Here is a 22,189-nt window from a genome sequence, read left to right as displayed (position 1 = left end):
GGGCACAAGTTCCAAAAACTGTTGAAAGAAGAACAATAACAAAAATGGAAGTAACCTTTTCCATTTTAACAATACACACTGACCTTTCATTTCAAACAGATCTTTTCCTTTGAGAGACACCAAAAATGTAGAAGAAATGAGATAAATATAACTTAGGTCCACATTCACAAAACAGAAAAAGAATAATGATTCTGTTCAAGCTATGTAAATCAAACAAAAAATTAACTCTTCTCCTTCTTCCCACAGAAAGTAGGTGAATTTTTTGGGGGGAGTGGGGAGGGGATGGGAGGGAGTCAGTTTTCTATGAAACCTTAATAGACATAGAAAAAAATAAAGCGTTTTTCTTATTCTCACACATCAGTAAATACAATACTTCTGACTCCAGATGTGTGGGGATTTCTTCCCATACACCAAGCAATGAGTTCTCCAGTGGACATCAACTGAGTGCTCTGTAATTCTACTCAGTGCTGATATTATCTACCTGGAGACAACAAGAGATCACACAGATTAAAGCTCAGTCCCACAAAACTGCCTCCCACTTCAGATGCCAGTCACAAGCCCTAGGTTATGACCTGTGCTTCTAACTGACGGGCTATAAAAGGTTTCTGGTCCCCCTTCTTGGGTTTGATTAATTTGCTTGAGCAGCTCAGAGAAGTCTGGTAAATGCTGCTTGCATTTACTTTTTATTACAAAGGATGCTACAAAGGATACAAATGAGCAGCCAGATGAAAGAGATGCACAGGGTGGGGAATGGGAGAAGGGACACAGAGCTTCCATGCCCTTTCCAGGCTGAGATGGAGCAGGGATCCCTCTTTTAGGGGCCTGCGGGGGACCCTGAAGCATGGAAATAAAGGAAAATCCTGAGTTCCTTCAAGGGAAATTCCAGGCACCTAGCTAACCTTGAGAAGTAAATAAGCAATTTGATAAGCAACAAGGTAATAGTAGCCTAAAACAATTGCTAAGGAAGTTAGTCACAAGAATGTTTGGTTCTCTATAGAAACTCAAGATATCTTCACATGCACCCCTGACTTGTTTTTCAGAAACCCAGACCCCCACCAAACAGATCTGCCTGCACGAAAAACTGAGGGCTGAACTCTGACCACTGTTCTCTATTCCAAATTTCTTCCTGAGGGCCTGGAGGAAGTCATGTCCGTGAGCTAGAGCTAATACTCTTTTTTGCTGATCCCTAATTTTAAACAAAGCTTCATGTCCTGAACCAGCCACAAATGAGAAAAGCTTTGAATCCACCTCTGACCTGTGGGTCCCCTACTTCAAGAGGTCCTGCCTTTTGAGGTCAAACCAATGTGTATGGTCCATGTTTTGATTTATGACTTTGCCGGTAACTTCTGCTTTCCTGAAATTTATGCGTGCCTTAAAAAACCCTTACCTGCAAGCCATTGAGGAGTTCAAGTGAGAAAGAAGCATCGGCTGCCTGATTTGCCTTGCTTAGCACTCTGCCAATAAATGCCTTCCTTTCTACTCCTGCAAAACCTCGGTGTGTTATCTGGTCTTACTCTACTGAGAAAGTGAGCCCCAGTTGGGTTCTATTACAAAGTGTGCCACTCTCCTGGAACCTCTACCCATTAAGCTATCTGAAAACTCATCTGAACCTTGTTTTGGGTTTTTATGGAGGCTTCATTACGTGAACATAATTGATTAAATCATTGGGCACTGGTGATTAGCTCGACCTGCAGCGCCTCTACCCTCCCTAGAGCTTGGGGAGGTGGGGCTGAAAATTCCAACCCTCTAATTAGGCTTTGGTTTTTCTGGTAACCAAACTCATTCTAAATTGTATAGGGGCTGCCAATCACTACTATCTAATGAGTCACGCTGTCTCATTAGCATACAAAAGACACACTAATCACTCTGGAGATTCCAAGGCTTTTAGGTGCTTTCTTTAGAGAAAGACTAAATGTCCTATATATTTCACGATATCACAAACCCCATGGTTCCCAGTATCTGATGTGTATTATAAATGAGGATCCGGATGTTTTGAAGTTAATATCCCAGAGCAAGTCTTCAGTTGTCCATTGCTAGTGAAAACATGCTCGCACTTACAATTTTGCTCAAGTTCAAAGTGCATGAATTTTACTAATTTTAAACGTGGACATGGTGCTTCATCTCATTACTTATGACTGCCCCTAGCGCCTCACCTACTGTACTACTACTTTAGAAGATTGCCAACCCCACGTAGAATGATCATGACTACACTGGCCACACATGCCTGATTTGTATATGGTAACGATGGTCACCAAAATCGAAGGGAGCACAGAAAATGCAGAATAGGGGATATGTGATTCCAAGTTAGAAATTTCAAAATTCCCTCCAGACTGGGATTGTACCAATGTAAAATGAGATTTTTTTCCTCCTGTAAAACTTAATGGAACAAGTAGTTACATCCTTGGGTGGGGAGGGGAGTAGAGTATAATTACCTCTTGAGAAGAGAACACACCCTGGGACTTTCAAGGCACAGTCTTCAGGCCTTTTATTTTTCTTTCACTTATTTTGTGGGTGTGTAATCCTTTCTTAAACATTTGGTCTACATATGGATAGACCTGTGATTTTAAATGGCCTAATGAGCCTCAGACAGACTTCTAAGTAACACTCATGAATAAGTCAAAGAGAGATTCTCAGATGATAACATTTATTGTATTGAGATTTTTTTTTGTTTCTATTTGCTGAATTTTTGCCCCTTTTAAAAAGTTAACACTTATTGAACATAATATATCCTGAATCCTTTGCAGATGTTAAACAATTGACTTTGATTTTTTAAAAGAAACAAATCCATCTATTACCAAACCAAAAACTTAAAAACAAGCTCTATTTATTTAGGTGATTCTGATAGTAAATCCTTCCTCTCTATTCTGCCTGAGAAAGAGGATTGCATTTCTCTGCAAAATAAACTTTCTGTGAAGATTAAGATATGACCTAATGTGGACTTGTTCCTTAAAAAGCTGAAGGGTCCAAAATATGACATTACATTTTCTTTCATCTAACCATTTAATTTAGGATGGAGGGCCATGCATTAGCAACAATGCCTTAAAAAAATCAAATAGCATATCTTTCTATATCATAACACAAAATGCTGCAGTATGGTAAGTAGCTTTCAGTTAAGTATTGTGTAGACTGGATGTGAAATTCTCATCATGACAGAATACTGATGTGAATAAGAGGCTCAATCACAGGACAACAAATGAGATTGGGAAAAGGGAGGAGGATTTTAACGAAGACAAACTAAATTTTAGTTCCTGAGCGATTTGGCCTTGGACTCAGGATTATGCCTTCTACATGTGGGCTTTTTTAATCATAAATTTTCCAAAGTTAATGGATTATCACTATTTTGTCAACTAGCTCTCTTCTATTGTCCATGCCAGAAAAGGTGTTCTCTGCATCCAGCCAGCAGAACAGCAGCAAACTGGGAAAGGTTGTCTAGAGTACTATTCATTGTAAATAGAGGCTCTTGACTTCATTCAAGAGACTAGCATAAATGAGGGCAGTTGTTTGTGGTAGAATGCAAGCTTGTCTAGTCAGAGAGAAGCTGTTAGCCTTCTTTAACATACTCTAGCATAGATCAGTAATGTATCTGCAAGTGTTCATTTTAAGGTACACCTTTGAGCTGGTCATCTGTTCTTATCAGGCATACACACTCCAGGAATGGTGGGCTAGCATGGAAAAAATCTTAAACAAAAGGCGAACGCCAGATACAGTTTTCACAAGATAGGTTTCAACTATCTTCAAGATTGATAAACACCAGGGGCTTTGTTCTTTAGCATAATGGATATTAGAAATGCTCCTTTCTCAGTGAATGTAATGTCAAGATATATGAACTGGGTAGACCTACTACAGAGACGTTTATACCTTCACATAAATGAGAATGAAGCATAAGAATATGGGAAGCCCAATGGCCTGAACCCTTTAGAAGGGTGGCCTGGGCTCTCCGAAGTCCTCTTATGTCTAGTCTCTGATTTGAATAATTTTTGGTCATCACTATCTAGGTGGCTACCAAAGTCAACCAGAAGGAACTTCAAAATTATGAGCTGAAGTGGTTACGTTTTCTATTTATTTATTTATTTATTTGTTGTTTGCTTTTAATAACACTTTGCAATAGTAGTGAAAGGACTGTTCTAAAAACCCAGGACAAACAAACCAAATTGGTTACATTGTGAGATTCACTGAATCGAATTACCTATGTTTTCTTCATGTAGGAAAAAATATCTGCCCTAAAGCACAAAACTGTATTCAAAATGTTACAGTTCCTTGTCCTTATGTCTCATCTAAATATACTATATGAACAGTTCACTACTGGAAAAACAATTCACACCATTCACTCGATGTTATTATAGTGGAATTTTGTTAAAAATCACTCAGTGATGTCGGGCTTTTTTTTCTTTTTTATTTTTTTGGTTCCAGCAAATTTGCCCAGGAAGGGAAAGTAGGAATTGCCATTCACACCCCATTGTGTACTGTTTTCTTTCTTTTGGTGGCTGGTAGTTCAGAGGGATTCTTCTGGTGAAATAGGGAAGTATGGGAAATTGTTTTTTGACAACTAGAAATAGTTTTAGATCAAGTCTCTTTTTCCTTCATCACATATTCACTCATTGCCGCTTATGGACAGGAAGCATGAAAAGCTGTAAAAATGTTACTATGAGTGCAAAAAACCAATGCCGAGTGAGAGAAGAGATAAAATAGGGGCAGCACCTTAGATTTTGCTGCTATGGTAGCCAGTCTCCACGATGGCAACCAATGATCCTTGCTTCCTACTAGCCACGCCTTTGTTTGGTATCCCCCATACTGAACAGGGATGACCTCTGTGTTCAATCAAATACTGCAGAAGTAAGGATGTCTGACCTCTGAGAACAGGTCATAAAAGGTATTGCAGCTTCTGCTTTGATATCGTGAATCATTTGCTCTGGAGGAAGCCAAAGACTGTGCCCTGTGGAGAGGTTTACTGGGGAGAAACTGAAGCTGACCACTAATAGCCAGGTCGAGCTGGCCAGCCATGTCAGTGGGCCACTTTGGAAGCAGCACCTGCAACCCCAGTCAAACCTTCAGATGAGTGCAGCCCAGGCCAACATGTGACAGTCAAGATCAACCAAGATTGCTTCTGAATTTCAGACCCACGGTAACTGAAAAATAAGAAACACTTATTTTGGTTAAAGCCACTACATTTGGGGGTATATTATGTAGCAACAGATACAGCTACTAACCCAACATGATTTCCAACCCTATTCTCTTTTGACTGACTCCTGCTATGGAGATTTTTTAAAAGCAAGATATGAACGTTCTTATTAGCCTCCCTTGTAGCCAGAAGTGGGCATGGAACTCGTTCTGACCAATAAGACATAAACAGGAGTTGACTGAAGAAGCTGTCTTATAAAAGGAGCAGGTAGAAGGAGAGTTCATCACACAGCACCTTCCTCCCAGTTTCTGCTACGCACATGATGTCTGGGGCTGACGTAGCTATCTTATAGCAGGGATGTAACATGCATAAGGGTAAAAAGCTGACAGCAGAGGATTGTGGAGTAAAACAAGTACACAGCTCAGGTCCCTTATAACACTGTTGGGTAAGTAAATTAATGTTGGCAACTTCCTACCACCTTGGTGAGTGATTAAAATAAACCCTGTTTTTATACCACTATTAGCTAAGTATTCTATCACTTGCGGCTGACAGAACTCCTCCTTTTTTGAACCAAGAAGGGGTGCTTTAGAGAACAGGTCCTCAAATGCAGAGTTGGCCGAATGAAAGAGATAGGACATCTGGCTGTTAGGTTCCAACCCTTTCTGTTTGGAAACAGGATCACCTTTACTATGCAGTGGTGACACATTTGTTGTAACTGTTGCCTGTTGCATGTAGGCTGCACAATGATAAAAGCTGTAGCGTTAGAGGTAAATGTAAAAACACTGGTTGGGCAAGCTTATTTTTCCATACATACATCATACATTTTGGAACATTTGGAAAACTCACATGGGAGGTGAATGACTTCTGTGAGCACTTCACAGCATGGCATGTTAAAGAGTATGACCCTTTATACACCACATACACACACACACACACACACACACACACACACACACGTAGTCATTCTGAAAGCTTTGGGTTTGTATGTTTGGTTTTTGTAACAATTTTTGTGTGAAGAAACAAAATAGGCAACTTCAAAACACAAGGGAATAAGCTGGGCATGATGGCTGATGCCTGAAACCCCAGCACTTTGGGAGGCTGAGGTGGGAGGATCCCCTGAGGTCAGGAGTTCGAGACCAGTCTGGCCAACATGGTGAAACTGCATCTCTACTAAAAATACAAAAATTAGCCCGGCATGGTAGTGCACGCTGTAATCCCAGTTACTCAGGAGGCTGAGGCAGAAGAATCGCTTGAACCTGGGAGGTAAAGGTTGCAGTGAGCCAAGATTGAGCCACTGCACTCCAGCCCGGGGCACAGAGTGAGGCTCCATCACACACACACACAAAAAAACCACAAGGGATTTTTCTCCTTGGTGTTTCTCTGCTTTGATGAGTAACACCCAAGTAAGCATTACGCAGGATCTGGTATATACTTCTCCTATTTAGCCCATGAATTGAAAATCTACATTGGCAAAAGATCTAGACACAAGATCTCATAAAACATATTTCACTTGTTGCCCTGATGATGAAGTAATAATTGTTAGAAAAGTAATAGTAGCCATATTTCAATTCTATACTGTTTCTAAGCATACTCTATATGCTATTTTATCTATATTTAACAATAACTCCATGAAGTAAGTTTTTTTTATCAGTCCCTTTGCCAGATGAGAAGACTGATGATGCTTACAAAGTAAGCCCGGCATTGTTGAGTTCAGAGCTTTTGCTCATATCATTATGTCTCAATGCCTCCTGTTTCCGGCTCCCACATCTCCCCAACCCCATCCAAATCTAAATCAATTACCAGCTACTGTTAATTATATATTTGATATTACTCGCTTTTGTCGGCTTTCCAGATGTGACTAGCCTCAGCCACCTCACTGGTCTCCCTGAGTCCTCTCCAATCTGACTGCAGCCACAGACATCTTTCTTGTCTATACTTGTTCATATTTCTCCACCGTTGTTCAAAGAATTAGGTCAAAACTCCTTGACAGGACACTTCTGAATTGTGTCACTTACCCCTTCCTTGCTTTCCAGCCTCATCTCCCAGCAGTCCTCTCCATTCTGACACCTCTGTCTCCGAACTCTTACTGCTTATTCTGTGTTTGATCCATATTGGATGTCTCCCAGTTCCCTTATACTTTTCCAGTTCCAGGCGTCTGTAGCCGAAAGCGCCTCTGCATGGAGCAATTTCCCTGACTCTTTTTGCCCAACTCCCATACCTCCTTCATCTTAGACATCACTTCTGACCCCCAACTGTAGGTTAAGTGGCCTCACTAGATGTTTCTTTTAGCACCGTGTGCTTCTATTAATCCAGGCCTCACTGTTGTGCCTTTTTCTCTCTCTGAGCCTAGCATAACTAAACTTGCACAGTTAACTACTCATTCTCCTTCTAAAACACACCACATTTTCTACACATACAAATATATATGCATATAGGCAATGTATATTTTATATGTATGTGATTACACATTAGAAGATTTGAGAAATTGGCCAGGTGCGGTGGCTCACGCCTGTAACCCCTGCACTTCGGGAGGCCGAGGTGGGCAGATCACCTGAGGTCAGGAGTTTGAGACCAGATTGGCCAACACGGAAACCCCGTCTCCACTAAAAATACAAAAATAAGCTGGGCATGGTGGCACGTGCCTGTAATCCCAGCTACTCGGGGAGCTGAGGCAGAAGAATTGCTTGAACCCAAGAGGCAGAGGTTGCAGTGAGCCAGGATCACACCACAACACTCCACTCCGGGCAGCAGAGTGAAACTCCGTCTCAAAAAAAAAAAAGATTTTAGAAATACATACATAATATTACAATAATTATCTAACAGGAGGAGAGATTCTCTTTTCAACTCTAGAGTCATACTCTAATTTATATTCTTATGACCTTACTCCACCTTCTAAGTACACTAGGTTCAATCAAAAACTACTTTCCTAATATACAGCACCCACCTCCCCCTTCTGCTTTATGGACAGCAGAACTTCTCATCTTTGTCTCCTAAATCACTGACTTGATTTTCTATAGTTCTTTACTATCATTTTTGATATACATTCTAATATTGCTATGTACTTCAACAGAAAACTATTTCTATATCAACCTTTCCCCTAAAACAACAACAACAACAACAACAACAAAACCAGTCTGTCTGGATTTCTTCATTTCTTTTTGTTAACTAGAGCCATTTTTATACATTTCCCAATTTATTTTTATTTATTTTACTGTTTTATTTTTCTTGGATGAGGCTATTCTTTGGAAGTGGAGGCATGCATGCTGGGGCCACAATTTTTGGTCCCCACCCAGGTTCTTTCCTGCTATGGTTGGTGAGAATTCCTCTGTAGCTGTCAAACGGTTCACAACTGTCTTTGGTTTTTGTAACTGTTCTGCCTTTTTAAATGTCTTCATTAGTATTTCAGTAGAGAGCCAGGGAAGGACATTTCATAAAATGTGAATATGATGCCATTTTGAATTGAAATCCCTGCCCATCCTTAAAGAACTTATTCTTCCACCATAAGTGGCACTAACCAGCTCTATTTCTCTGAAGTGAAGCATCAGATTTGGAAATAAACTGCAACAGGGAGTTTGCACTACAAGGTAATGAAACTTTCCACAGACTATATATCCTATAGTAAAAGTCTCCATTTTATGTAGCCACTCCTTTTATAAAATTTATTCTTTCCAGGAAGAAATAGTATTTGGTACTTTAACAATAACAAACCTGTTCTTTCAAAAAAACAAAGAATGGTCTCCTAGTTGAAGCCTTTTACATTTTTTTTCTTTCATAATATGCTTAATCTTTAATCGGATCAACCCTCATTTTAATAGAACATTTAAAAGTGTAAAATCTGTGGCTAGTTTTCATTGTTGTTATTGTTGTAGTGGCTCTTTGTTATTGTTTTAAATGGCTTTGACAGGAAGAGTTTGGGTCGTAGAAAAGGTTTCTAGATATCTGGAATATCTTTTAAAGTGGCAAAACCCTTTGTATAATTGAGGGAAGAATTATTATCTCCAACAGTATAATGTCACAATGCATGAATTTTAGACCATGAAAGATAGAATCGGCTCCAAAGCATAGGCAATTTTGTTTCAAAGATTGGTTTTTGTTCATGAAAAAAATGTAATGCAGTTAGTCCCCTCATATTTATTAAGTGATAGGTGACTATAAAAGAAGTTTATGAATTGTACAGCCTCCATTTGTATGTTGTACTTCAGTCAGAGACATTTTATGGATGGTTATATAATACTCTTCAGCTTTACATAGCTCCCTTAAATAGAACCACAAAACTCCTCACAGAGAGTTTCATTCATAAATAAATAAAAAAGGAAAAGAAGGCTTTAAGGCAAGATTTAAATAGAGGAAGTGACTCAGTGGTTCAGAGGGAGTTTTGGCAAAGAGATGAAATAGCATCCACAGAAGAAGAAACTAAATGATGAAAGGCCATGGGAAGTTAGAGTCAGAGCAGCAAAGAGAGGAGCAGAGCCCACAGGTGGTTTATAAGAAATACTCAGCACAGAGCAGCATTAGAATCCATGTTGGTGAAAGTAACAGACACATCACTCTACAGAAAATCAAATCAGTGATTAAGGGGCAAAGACGAGATGTTCTCCTGATACATGGAAGAAAGAAACAAAGAAATGAAAACAACATGAGAAAGAAGGTAACAGACGTGGAGGATGGAGATTCCAAGTTTTAATCTAAACAAAATAGAATTTTCCAAATAAGAAACAAAGACAAATGGAACAAAACTAGTTACAATTTATTGAAGAAAATGTTACTGATATTGATAGAGATCTAAATATTGTGGTTTAAAAGTAAATACTGAAATTCTGGAAAACACAAACTAATTTATAGTGGCATATTACAGGTTGCCAAGGTCTGGGATGGGGGAAGATCACCTACAAAAGGATATGAGGGAGCCTGTTTGGGGGATTGTGGTGGTGGATATACACCACCACATCCACCACATTTATCATTTATACATTTATCAAAACTTATCAAATTGTACACACAGAAAGGAGACATTTTATTGTATGTAAACTACACCTACATGAAATTAATATTATTGAAATTTTTATTTTGAGATGATTATAGATTCATACGCAGTTGTAAGAAATAATACAGAGCTCCCACATAACCTTTACACAGTTTCCTTCAACAGTAACATCTTGGAAAACTATTGTTCAATCTCACAGTGAGGATGTTGACATTGATAGAGTAAAGATATATTCCATCACCACAGTCTCATAACCACAGGGATCCTTTACGTTGCCCTTTGACACCCACATCCACTTCCTTTCTGGCCCCACCTTCTCCTTAAATCCTAGCAACCACTCATCTAGTTTCCATTTCTATAATTTTGTTATTTCAAGAATGTACATATAAAAGGAATCTTACCATATGTAACTTACTGGGATTGTCTTTATCTCTGGGCATGATTCCCTGGTGATCCATACAAGTCACTGCACGTATCAATAGTTTGTTTCTTCTTATTACATTCTGTAATTTGTCTTTTCATCTCTTAATAAAGTATCTCACAGAGGAAAGCTCTTAATTTTGATGAAATTCAATTCACCATTTTTTCCTTTTATGGACGGTGTTCTGATGTCAGCTCTAAGATCTCTCTGCCTAACCCAGATCCTAAAGATATTTCTCCTTAAAATATGTGATGCATTTTGAGTAAATTTTTGTATAAGATGTGAAACTTAGGTTAGGTTTTTTGTTTTGTGTTTTGTATTGCCAATGGATGTCCAGTTTCTCCAACATCATTTGTTAAAAAGGCTCTCTCTCCCTACTGAATTGCTTTTGCACCTTTGTCAAAAATCAATTGGGTATATTTGTGGGGATCTATTTCTGGGTTCTCTCTTCTGTTCACTGATCCACGTGTCTATCTGTTCTCTGTACACCATCTTGTTTACTGTAGCTATAAAATAAGTCTTGAAACCAAGTAGACTAATTCTTACTTTCCTAATCTTCATTTTCAAAATTGTTTAAGCTAGACTAGATCCTTTGCCTCTAAATAAAAAATTTAGAATAAGCTTGTTTATGTTTTGCTTGGATTTTTATAGGAATTCCACGAAACTTATATATCAACTTGGAGACATGACATCTTTCCTATGTTGTCTTCAAGTATATCTCCACTTGAAAAGTATATTTGATTTCATTCATTTGTAGTTTGTAACATACAAGTGCTATATATGTTTTGTTAGGTTTACATCTATTTCATTTTTATCCTTGAGAGAATGTAAATGGTACTGTATATTTAATTTTGGTGTCCACATGTACACTGCTAGTATATAGACATACAATTGATTTTGATGTGTTTAATATGCACCCCCTAACTTGCTGAACTCAATTATTAGTTCTAGAAGTATTCAGCATAGTAAATTATGTCATTTGTAAATAAAGACCATTTATTTTCTACCTTTCCAATTCATGTATCTTTTATTTCCTTTCCCTGCCTTGTTGTGGTGGCTAGAACTTCCAGAACTTTGTAGATGCTCTTTATCACGCTGATAAAGTTTTCCTTTGTTTATACTTTTCTGAGAGTCTTATAATGAATGAGTGTTTCATTTTTGTCAAATGCTTTTTCTTCATTGACTGACATGATTATATGGTTGTTCATCTTTAGCCTATTAATATGATGGATCCATGGTGTCCCACAGATTGGAAGACTCAACAGAGGAAAAATGTTAATTCTCTCCAAATTGATTTACAGGTTTCACACAATTCCTATCAAAATCTGAGCAAGACACAGACAACATTTTGTTTTCAAGCATTGTAACTTGTACCCTGGAATAAACCCCATTTAGTCATGGTATATCATTATTTTTATATATGGCCAAATTCCATCTGCTAATATTTTAAGTAGTTTTGCTTCTATATTCATGATGGATAATGGTCTGTGGCTTTCTTTTGAGTACTTCCTTGTCTGTTCATAAAATGAACTGGAAGTGCTCTGTCCTCTTTCAATTCCTAGAAGTTTGTGTAAAATTGGTGTTAATTTTTTCTTTTTAACATTGGTAGAATTTTCCCTTGCCATCATCTGGGCTTGAAGGTTTCTTTTGGGGGAGTTTTAAAATTTTGACCTCAATTTTATTAATAATTGAAAGGCTATTTATATTATGTGTTTAATATTGAGTGAATTATAGTATTTTGTATTTTTGAAAGAAGGCCAATTCCATATAAGTTGTCAAATTTAAGCCAGACACAGCTACTAAAGAGGCTGAGGCAGAAGGACTGGTCAAGCTCAGGAGTTTGAGAACAGCTTGAGCAACATGGCAGGACAATATCTCTAAAACAAATTTTTTTAATGTAAAAATAAGTCATCAGATTTATGTGTGTACAGTTGTTCATAGTATATCTTTATTATCCTTTTGATATCTGCAAAGTTTGTAGTAATATCCTGTTTAATTTCCTATATTAGTACATTCTGTCTTCCTCCTTTTTAACTTTGGCAGTCTTTGAAAAGGTTTGTCAATTTCATCGGTCTTTTCATAAAACCAGCCCTTCATTTCATTGATTTTCTTTCTTGGCTTTCTGCTTTGAATTTCATTGATTTCTGCTTTTACCTTTATTAATACCTTCCTTCTCTTTCTGTTTTATGTTGCTCTGCTTTTCTAGGTTCTTGAGGTAAGAAAGAGCTTAGATTATTGATATAAGACTTTTCTTCTTCTCTTTTTTTTTTTTTTTTTTTGAGATGGAGTTTACTGTGTCGCCCAGGCTGGAGTGCAGTTTCCTCGTGGCTTCCATGATGTCTGATGAGAAAGCTACAGGCATTCAAATTGTATTTCCTCTGTAGGGAAGGTGTTATTTTTCTTTAGTTGTCTTCAATATTTTTTTCTATGTCTTTAGTTTTTAGTTTTCATTATTATGATGCATTTTGGGATTAATTTCTTTAGGTTTTTGTTTAGGGTGTGCTCCGCTTCTTGAATCTCTACAACTATGTCTCTCAACAAATTTGGTGAGCTTTTCGTCAAATTTTTTCTAGTACGTTTTCCACGCTACTCTTTTTCTTCTATCCTTCCTGGCCTCCAGTAACAGGGCTGTTAGATCCCACAGGTCCCCGAAGCTCTGCTTATTTCTTTTTTTCTAGTCTAGTTTCTATCTGTTGTCCATTAAGGGTGATTTCTTTTGTTTTATCTTCAAGTTCACTGATTCTTTTCTTGGTTCCTTTCATTCTGCTGTTAAATCCACCACTGAGTTGTGGGTTTTTTTGTTTTGGAGTGTTTTTTTTTGGTTATTGTATTTTTCAGTTCTAAAATGTCCATTTGATTCTTTTTTAGATCTTCTATTTCTTTGCTGAGACTTTCTATTTCTTTGCCGAGATTTTCTATATTTTCATTTCTTTCAGGCATATTTATAATTGCTTGAAGTATTTTAATTATGGCTGCTTTAAAATATTTGTCATATAATTCTAGCATCTCTGTTGGCATCTATTGAGTGTCTGTTTTCATTGAATTTGAGATATTCCTAGTTCTTGGTTGGATGAGTGATTTTTTTTTTTTTTTGAAACTTACACAATTTGGGTATTATGTTATGTGACTCTGGACCTTATTTAAACCTTATGTTTTAGCTGGCTTCATCTAATTCTGCTTCAATACAGTCACCTCTGTACTGCCAAGTTAGAGTAGAAGTCTAGGTTCCCCATTTGGCCTATGTTAGACCTTCTGGAGAGGAAGAAACCACTCATTACTAGGTAGGAGCGGGAGTTCTGGCTCCCCAGTAGGTCTCCACTTAAAACTGCCCTGAATGGAAGGGGCAAAAAATCTTTGTCCTATTCCTCATGTGGCACCGACATCACAGAAGGGGGCCTTGCTACTACTGAGTAGAGGTGAAATTTCAGCCTCCCTGTGTGGTCTCAGCCTGGCAGAGATGAAAGTCCTGGTTCTTTATTTGGCCTTCTCTGAACACCCTGTCAGGGGGGTTGGAGTGTCTCATTACACTCTGACAAGGGTAGAAGTCTAGGCTCCCACCTTGGCTTTAGAGTGATTGGGGGTGAGGTCACAATTTTTCAGTGGTGTTTGGCTAGAGTAAAGCAGTTATTGTCTAAAAGATTTTTGTCTTGTGGGGCTGCCCCCTTCCTTGTCTTTTGGCTGTTCTTGGAGCTTTCACTGTCCATGGCCTATTCATGTTTCTAGGTTGCCACTTTCTTTAGCTCTAACTCTGGAATATATAAGTACAAAAGAACTGACCATCATATTGTTTCTTGGGTCTTGAGATGCCTAACCAGTCTGCCTTTTTCTCTTTACTTTTTAGAGTCTTCTTATGTTTGTTTTATATATAATATCTAGGGTTTTCAGTTTTACTTAGCAGAAGGAATAGAGAAAAGTACAAACATTTATTCTGCTTTTCTGGAAGCAGAAGTCTCCAAAGTTGACTTTTTTTTTTTAAAGAAAATTTTCTGTTTTAGAGAATGAATCAATGAAAAGATCCCCAAGATAAAAATATTTTGGTAAATACTTCAGTTACATATAATGAATCTACAACTATTCATACATAAATTAGAAGATTATCTACAAAGGAACAAAATAAAAATAAAGATGAATGAAGCAATGAATGGCAGAAAACCATTAAATACCTCGGAGTTGTTTGAAAATAGAAATAATTTTAAAATTCTGAACTCAGACAAACAACACTTCGTATGTGAAGACAGCACAAAAACATTCTAAGATGTGAAAGGACTCAGCCAATACCATTCACCAATATATCATACTGTAAAATAATTTAAAGGTGTATCATTTATATTCTGACAAATGCAAATTAACTCAAGTATGAAATCTCAGTTTTAAGAAGATTAACAATGAGCACTGGAACCGTGATTAAATAATTGCTTTAATTATGATTATATAATGTTCTAATTTTATGAATATCAGGTTTCTTGGTATCAAATATAATATCCTTATAATTTTTTCTCAGCTGCTTTCTGAAAAAAATTGAGACCCACAAATCTGTACAAAGGGTTGACTAAACAAAATATAATGGTTCTTTGAAAGGATAAACAAGATCAGTAGACCACTGGCTAGATTACAAAGAAAACATCCAAATAGACACAATCAGAAACAACAAAGGTGACATTACAACTGATCCCGCAGAAATACAAAAGATCCTCAGAGGCTATTATGAACATCTCTATGAATACAAACTAAAAAGTCTAGAGGAAATGAATAAATTCCTGGAAATACGCAATCTCCCCAGATTGAACCAGGAAGAAATTGAAACCCTGAACAGACCAATATAAGTTCTGAAATTAAATTTGTAATTAAAAACCTACCAAAAAAAAAAAAAAGAAAGAAAAAGAAAGCCCTGGGCCAGATGTAGATTCATAATCAAATTCTACCAGACATACAAAGAAGAGATAGCACTAATTCTACTGAAACTATTCAAAAAAACTGAGAGACTCCTCCCTAACTCTTTCTATGAAGCCAGTATCATCTTGATACCAAACACTGGCAAAAACACAACAGACAAAGAAAACTACAGGCCAACACCCCTGATGAACACAGGCACAAAGATCCTCAGCAAAATATTGGCAAACCAAATCTGGTACATCAAAAAGTTAATACACCATGATCAGGTAGGCTTTATTCCTAGGATGCAAGATTGGCTTAACATATGCAAATCAATAAATTTAATTAATTACATTAACAATTGAAAACAAAAACCATACAATCAACTAAATAGACACACAAAATGTTTTCCATCTCATTAAAAATCATCAGTCCCTTCATCCATTTTGGTGTCCCAATGAGCATTTTTTTTTTTTTCTTTTTTTGAGATAGGATCTAGCTGTGTCATCTAGACTGGAGTGCTGTGGCACAACCATACAGCCTTGACCTCCCAGGCTTAAATGATCCCCGTACCTCAGCCTCCCAAGTAGTCACAGGCGTGCACCACCACGTCTAATTTTAGTAGAGACAAGGTCTCACTATGTTGCCAAGGCTGGTCTCAAACTCCTGGGCTCAAGCAATCCTCATGCTCAGCCTACCAAAGCGTCCCCATCAGCACTTTCTTATCTTTCGAGTTGCAAGTCCATGATCCATCACTTTAACATCTTTCTTGACATTAATCTGCTGTATACACTTCTTTACTTATGTTGTACCCGTCAAGTAAACCTATGACTTTGAACTAATCTAATTATCAGACTTGTTTTTTCCTATGCAGTGTTGGGGGAAATCATACAAACACACAGAACATAAATGTATTATATCTGAAGTCACTAGATCTTCAGCACTTAGCAGAACACACTCTTGGTTTCCCTGGCTGGCTTTCTTTTTTTCCATTCCACACAGTAGCTTCTTCAAATCATTGGTCTTCCCACTATTCGCCCACTACTTCCTTCTTCATTCTTGGAAAACATTCTTGTTTACCAGTCCTTGGGAAAAATGGAAAACATGAAGCAGAAAATCCCTAAATATCCTGTCCACCCACCAAAAAAACCTAACCTATATCCCTACCCATTCTTTTCTTTCTTTTTTTTTTTTTTTTTTTTTCTTTTTGAGACAGTCTTGCTCTGTCACCAGGTTGGAGTACAAGGCATGATCTTGGCTCACTGCAACCTCTGTCTCCCAGGTAAAGGCGATACTCCTGCCTCAGCCTCCCGAGTAGCTGTGCCACAGGCATGTGCCACCACACCCAGCTAATTTTTGTATTTTTAGTAGAGACAGGGTTTCACCATATTGGCCTGGATGGTCTCGATCTCCTGGCCCTTGATTCGCCCACCTCAGCCTCCCAAAGCGCTGGGATTACAGGCGTGAGCCACTGCACGTGGCCCTCCCTTCTTTCTTCTTTCCTTCCGGCCACAAGAGGCATTTCTCCCATTCAAGGCTCTTTTCCTCAAATTGTGGATCAAATCCTATTCTCTTTACCCTATACAGAGGCTTATATCCACCAGTTATTTCTTCTCATTATCTGAATTATCAATCTCAGCATTTATACTTACTGGCATACCTATTAAAAAATAAAATACATTAAATTTCAAAATCATTAAGAACCTTGCTGTCACATCCTGTGCTCCCACCTTATCTTCTCTCTATCCTAACTAGACTCTTAAAAGACTTGTCTTCACTCGCTGCCTCCCCGTTCCCCAATCTCCACTCCTCAACCTGCTGCAAAATGGTTTTGGTCCCCTCTCTATAGAGAGTAATTCTTTCCCCCCAGTGACTTTTGGAATGCTCAAACTAGTGGAAACTTTTATTCCCTTCTCTTACTTCACCTCTCTTTAGCTCTCACCACCCTTGAAAACTGCCGCCTTCTTAAAACAGTGTTTTCACTTGGCTTCACTCATGCTGGATTTTCCTGGTTTTTCTCTTCTCTCTTGGACCAGTACTTTATTTATTTATTTATTCATTCATTCATTCATTCATTCATTCATTGAGACAGAGTTTCACTCTTGTCACCCAGGCTAGAATCTTGTCTCACTGCAACCTCCGCCTCCTGGGTTCAAGCAATTCTCCTGCCTCAGTCTCCCGAGTAGCTGGGATTGCAGGCACACGCCACAATGCTTGGCTAATTCTTTCTCTATTTTTAGTAGCGACGGAGTTTCGCCATGTTAGCCAGGGTGTTCTCAAACTACTGACCTCAGGTGATCCGCCTGCCTCAGCCTCCCAGAATGCTGGGATTACAGGCCTGAGCCACCGGGTGCCCAGCCTGGCCAGTACTTTTAAATTTGCTTTGTAAAGTTCACTTTCTTGGCCCAGCCTTATGTATCTATATTCCCCAGGGTGTTCAATAATACAGTATCAGTAAAATAATTACAGTGGACATATAAGAAAAAATTAGATCGCCATAAAAATGACACAAAAAGTTTTTTTTTTTTTTTCTTTTTTGAGATGGAGTCTCTCACTGTCACCCAGGTTGCAGTGCAGTGGCGCAATCTCGGCTCACTGCAAGCTCCGCCTCCCGGGTTCATGTCATTCTCCTGCCTCAGCCTCTGGAGCACTGGGACTACAGGTGCCCGCCATCATGCCCAGCTAATTTTTTGTATTTTTATTAGAGACAGGGTTTCACCGTGTTAGCCAGGATGGTCTCGATCTCCTGACCTCGTGATCCGCCCGCCTGGGCCTCCCAAAGTGCTGGGATTACAGGCGTGAGCCACTGCGCCGGCCCCAGAAAAATATTTTAATTAAATTTAAAAGATTATAAGCATCATTGCACATTTAGCATAATCTACTGTTAAATAAGTGAAGATGCTTTCCAGTTCTTCAGTGGAGGACTTTTTTTCAGTTACATACATCAATAAATCAGTAATTCTCATCTCTGTTTGCTCAGTTCTTCAGGGAAGCTCACTGATACCTAGGACCCATTTCCAGAGGTTCTTTCTTAAGTGATCTGGGTTATGCTCCTGGCATTATGATTTTTAAAAGCTCCCCAGGTGACCCTAGCATGCATCGAGATTGAGCCAGTACAATAAATTCTGTTTATTGTTAATGACTATTTGAGTTAGGTTTCCCTGACTTGCTCTGTAAAGCATTCTAGCTCCATGTTTCCAAACCTTAACATGCATAAAAATCACCTGGAGATTTTCTTAAACTACAGATTTCAATTCATAGCTTTGCAGTGTTACATTGGTTTGCCAGGACTGCTATAACAAAATACTGCAAGGTCAGGAGATCGAGACCATCCTGGCTAACATGGTGAAACTCCATCTCTACTAAAAATACAAAAATTAGCCGGGTGTGGTGGTGGGCACCTGCAGTCCCAGCTACTCAGGAGGCTGAGGCAGGAGAATGGCGTGAACCCAGGAGGCGGAGCTTGCAGTGAGCCGAGATTGCGCCACTGCATGCCAGCCTGGGTGACAGAGCGAGACTCCATCTCAGAAAGAAAAAAAAAAAAAAAAAAAGAGTGTATAATATATTCACATAACTATTTTTCCCAGACTTCCCAAATTTTTTTGAAATATACATGTATTACATTAATAAGCAAGAAAAAGTTAAAATAGTTATTTAAAAAGAATTATCCTTAATTAAAAATTAAACAAAATCCATGACTGATCAGTTCCTTATATATCTTCATGAAAAAGGGCAATAATTCTTCATTGCAGTATGAAGATAAAATAGTTTACTAATGTGTTGCCATTAGCTGGACAGTGTGCTAATGTTTTCAATAATGTCATTTAAAGTACTAAACCTGCCTGTTTTCTACATATAGAAGACAAGATTGCTGCTATAATAATGACTATCACATTGAATTCTGAGTTATAATTGAAATGTCTGAAATTATGAGAGTTAGTCATTCATTCAGCAAATATTTATTAGCAGCGACTCTGAGGGAAGCTCCATTCTTGGCACTAGATATATCACAAGAAGCAAATGAAAAAGGATTTGTCTTCAAGGAGCTTAAGTATTAGAGTATGATTACAAGTATTAATTTTTTAAAAAGGTAACATGAAAACATAAAATATGGTGAGATAATTTCAGGTCCCAGTACGGCTAGAAAGAAAATTAAATAGAGTGCTGTGATGCAACGTGGAAGTTCTTTAGCTTCTGTGGTCATGGAAGATTTCTTGAGGAGGCAGTATATGAAATGAGACCTGAAAGAGCAGGAGAATGCCACACAAGTCCCTGGAGAAAGAACATTCCAGATCAAAAAAATAGTATGTGCAATGTTTCTGTGATGGGGATGAGCTTGGCAGGTCCAAGGTCCCGAAAGGAAGGCCAATGTGGCAGAAGCACAGTGAACAAGGAGGGAGAGAGGAGGGGCCTGGGGTTAGAGGACTAGGCAGGGTTTGGTCAGGTAGGCCTTGAAACCTATGATAATAAAAGTGATTGGATGATTCTAAGCAGAGAAATCACAAGATCTCCTCTTTAAAATAGCAGTCTGAAATCTATGTGGGGAGGATGGGCTATATGAGGAGAACAGAGGATATGAGGAGATGAGTCAGGTGGTTCTTGAAGTAGACCAAACTTGTGACGCAGTACAGGCTCGGTTTCAGCAACAGAGCTGGTGAGAAAGAGTTGAATTAGGACTATATTTTGGAGGTTGAACCAACATGGACTTGTCAATGGACAAAAAAATTAAAAACTCACAAACCTCAAGGACATTCCTGGGATATTAGCTTAAGAAACCAGGCCTTTGATGGCACCATTTGCTGAAAAGAGAAAAGCTTGCTTTGGGGCAAGAGGGAGATATGTTTGACAAAAAGAAACAGCTCTGTTTTGCATGTCAGTTTAGAGTTACGAGTTCTAGTAGAGATACCAATTTGGCAGTTAGATTTAAAAGTCTAGACCTTAGCTGCAGACTGAGCTGGAGAGAACAATTTAGAGATATCTGTGTATCAGTGATTTAAAAACCTCAAACTGGAGGAGGTCATCAAGCGAGAGGGTATGGCTGAAGCACTAACATGTAAAACATGGTAGAGAAAAAGAAGCCAGCAAAGAAGACCAAGAAGAAGGAAGTCCAAGAAAGCCAGAAAAGATCATGTTTAAGAAGAAACATGTAACCAGGGTGGCTGCTGAGAGGCTGAGTATAGGAGGGGCTTGACTATTGGCACTGACAAGACATACATCACTGGGGATCTTGTTAAAAGCGATTTTAGTAGAGTTGTAGGAGTCAAATTCCAATTTCAGTAGACTGAAAAAGAAATGAGGGGAAAACTTAGGGACAGTGAATTTGAAGAATGTTTTCAAGGAGTTTTTCTGTGAAAAATAGCCAAGAAATGGGGAGGCACTTGAAAGACGGACCAAATTAAAGAGATTTGGTTTTCATTTTAAGACGAATGATATTACAGTATGTTTGTTAGCCAGTGGGGATGATCTGGCAGAGAGGAAAAAGTTGACGAAGCAAGACAGAAAGGGGAAAATGGTAACTAAATCTTTCAGAAGGTACAAAAGACAGGATCTAAGAAAAACACTGAAGGGGTTGGTTTTAGGGGCAGGAATCACTTTCCACTGTAACATGATGAGCAATGGGAAGTTAAAGTAGTTAGTTATTTATGGATTTCATTAATTATCTCTACAAATTATAGATTGAGGTCATTAGCTAAAAATATTTGAAGGAGAAGAGAATGGAGAAGGTGTGAAATGAACATCTTAGACAATAAGAAAGTGAGTCCTCTAGTCCATATAGGCAGTGTGGAGCACCCATTTCATAGTTGTGGTTGTAAATGTGGAGTGAGTCCAGTGAGTAAAGTTACATGTTTTTTCACTGACAATGTTCGAGAGCACAAATAAAGGTGTGGCGCAAGTAGACAGTTGGTTTTAACCAGCCTCAGGAGGTTCCCAGTCGTGTACAATGAAAGGACCAGGGTGGCCGGAAAGTTATAATGCTGGGACAGGAATCCAGGCCAGTAGACAGAGAGGTGAGGGCACAAGGAGAATGATGAGGAACTGAAAACACGTACACTTGTAGATTAGTGGGAGAGTTCTTGGAAAGGCAGAACTAGAGTAAGGGAGGTCAACAGAGGAAGTCAGAGACTGGGTTGTTTTTAATCAAAGTTTTCTGAGATGGCACAACTCTCTTGTGATGTTGTCAGTGATTACAACATCTAAGGTATGCCCACCTGAATGAGTTTCCAACAGGTAGTAGCAGAGAGGAAGACAGATCATCAAAGTCAAAGAGGTCTGAGAACTGATGAGTGCAAGTTCAGGCCAAGCTTATTATAAAAACTTCCTGGCAGGGCACGGTGGCTCATGCCTGTAATCCCAGCAATTTGGGAGGCCAAGGCGGGGAGATCACGAGATCAAGAGTTCAAGACCAGCCTGACCAACATGGTGAAACCCCATCCCTACTAAAAATACAAAAATTAGCGAGGTGTAGTGGCGGGTGCCTGTAATCCCAGTTACTTGGGAGGCTGAGGCAGGAGAATCGTTTCAACCTGGGAGGCAGAGGTTGCAGTGAGCCAAGATCGTGCCATTGCACTGCAGCCTGGGTGACAGAGCAAGACTCCATCTCAAACAACAACAAACTTCCCATACTCTCTGCCTTACCCCATTTAACTGGCTGTATGTCAAGGTCAAGGAGACATTGCAGATCTCATATTGAATATGGGAGAGCCTCTCTCAGCCTCAATGACTATATAGAGCATTTCTCCCAGTTAGAAAACTTTACATGAGAAACATATAAACTGAAGGTGAATATGCCATT

At 38.7% G+C, this 22,189-nt stretch overlaps 1 protein-coding gene across 5 annotated transcripts in view; it reads right to left on the bottom strand.

The window, feature by feature from the left end:
• SUGCT (succinyl-CoA:glutarate-CoA transferase) overlaps positions 1-22,189 on the bottom strand; it is a 754,504-nt gene that overhangs the window by 177,949 nt on the left and 554,366 nt on the right. The window contains exon 13 of one of the 5 annotated variants that reach the window (XM_021935208.2): positions 279-5,126. The exons of the other annotated variants lie outside the window; for them this stretch is intronic. Coding sequence (XP_021790900.2) covers positions 5,112-5,126 — 15 coding nt within the window. The 3' untranslated portion in view covers positions 279-5,111. Of the gene's footprint in view, positions 1-278; positions 5,127-22,189 lie in introns of those variants that run through there. 5 annotated transcript variants of the gene reach the window in all.

This window comes from Papio anubis, chromosome 4 (genome assembly GCF_008728515.1).
Source record: "Papio anubis isolate 15944 chromosome 4, Panubis1.0, whole genome shotgun sequence".
Lineage (NCBI taxonomy): Eukaryota > Metazoa > Chordata > Mammalia > Primates > Cercopithecidae > Papio > Papio anubis.
Note: the sequence above shows the minus strand (reverse complement) of the source record. Positions and strands in the feature narration are given on the sequence as shown.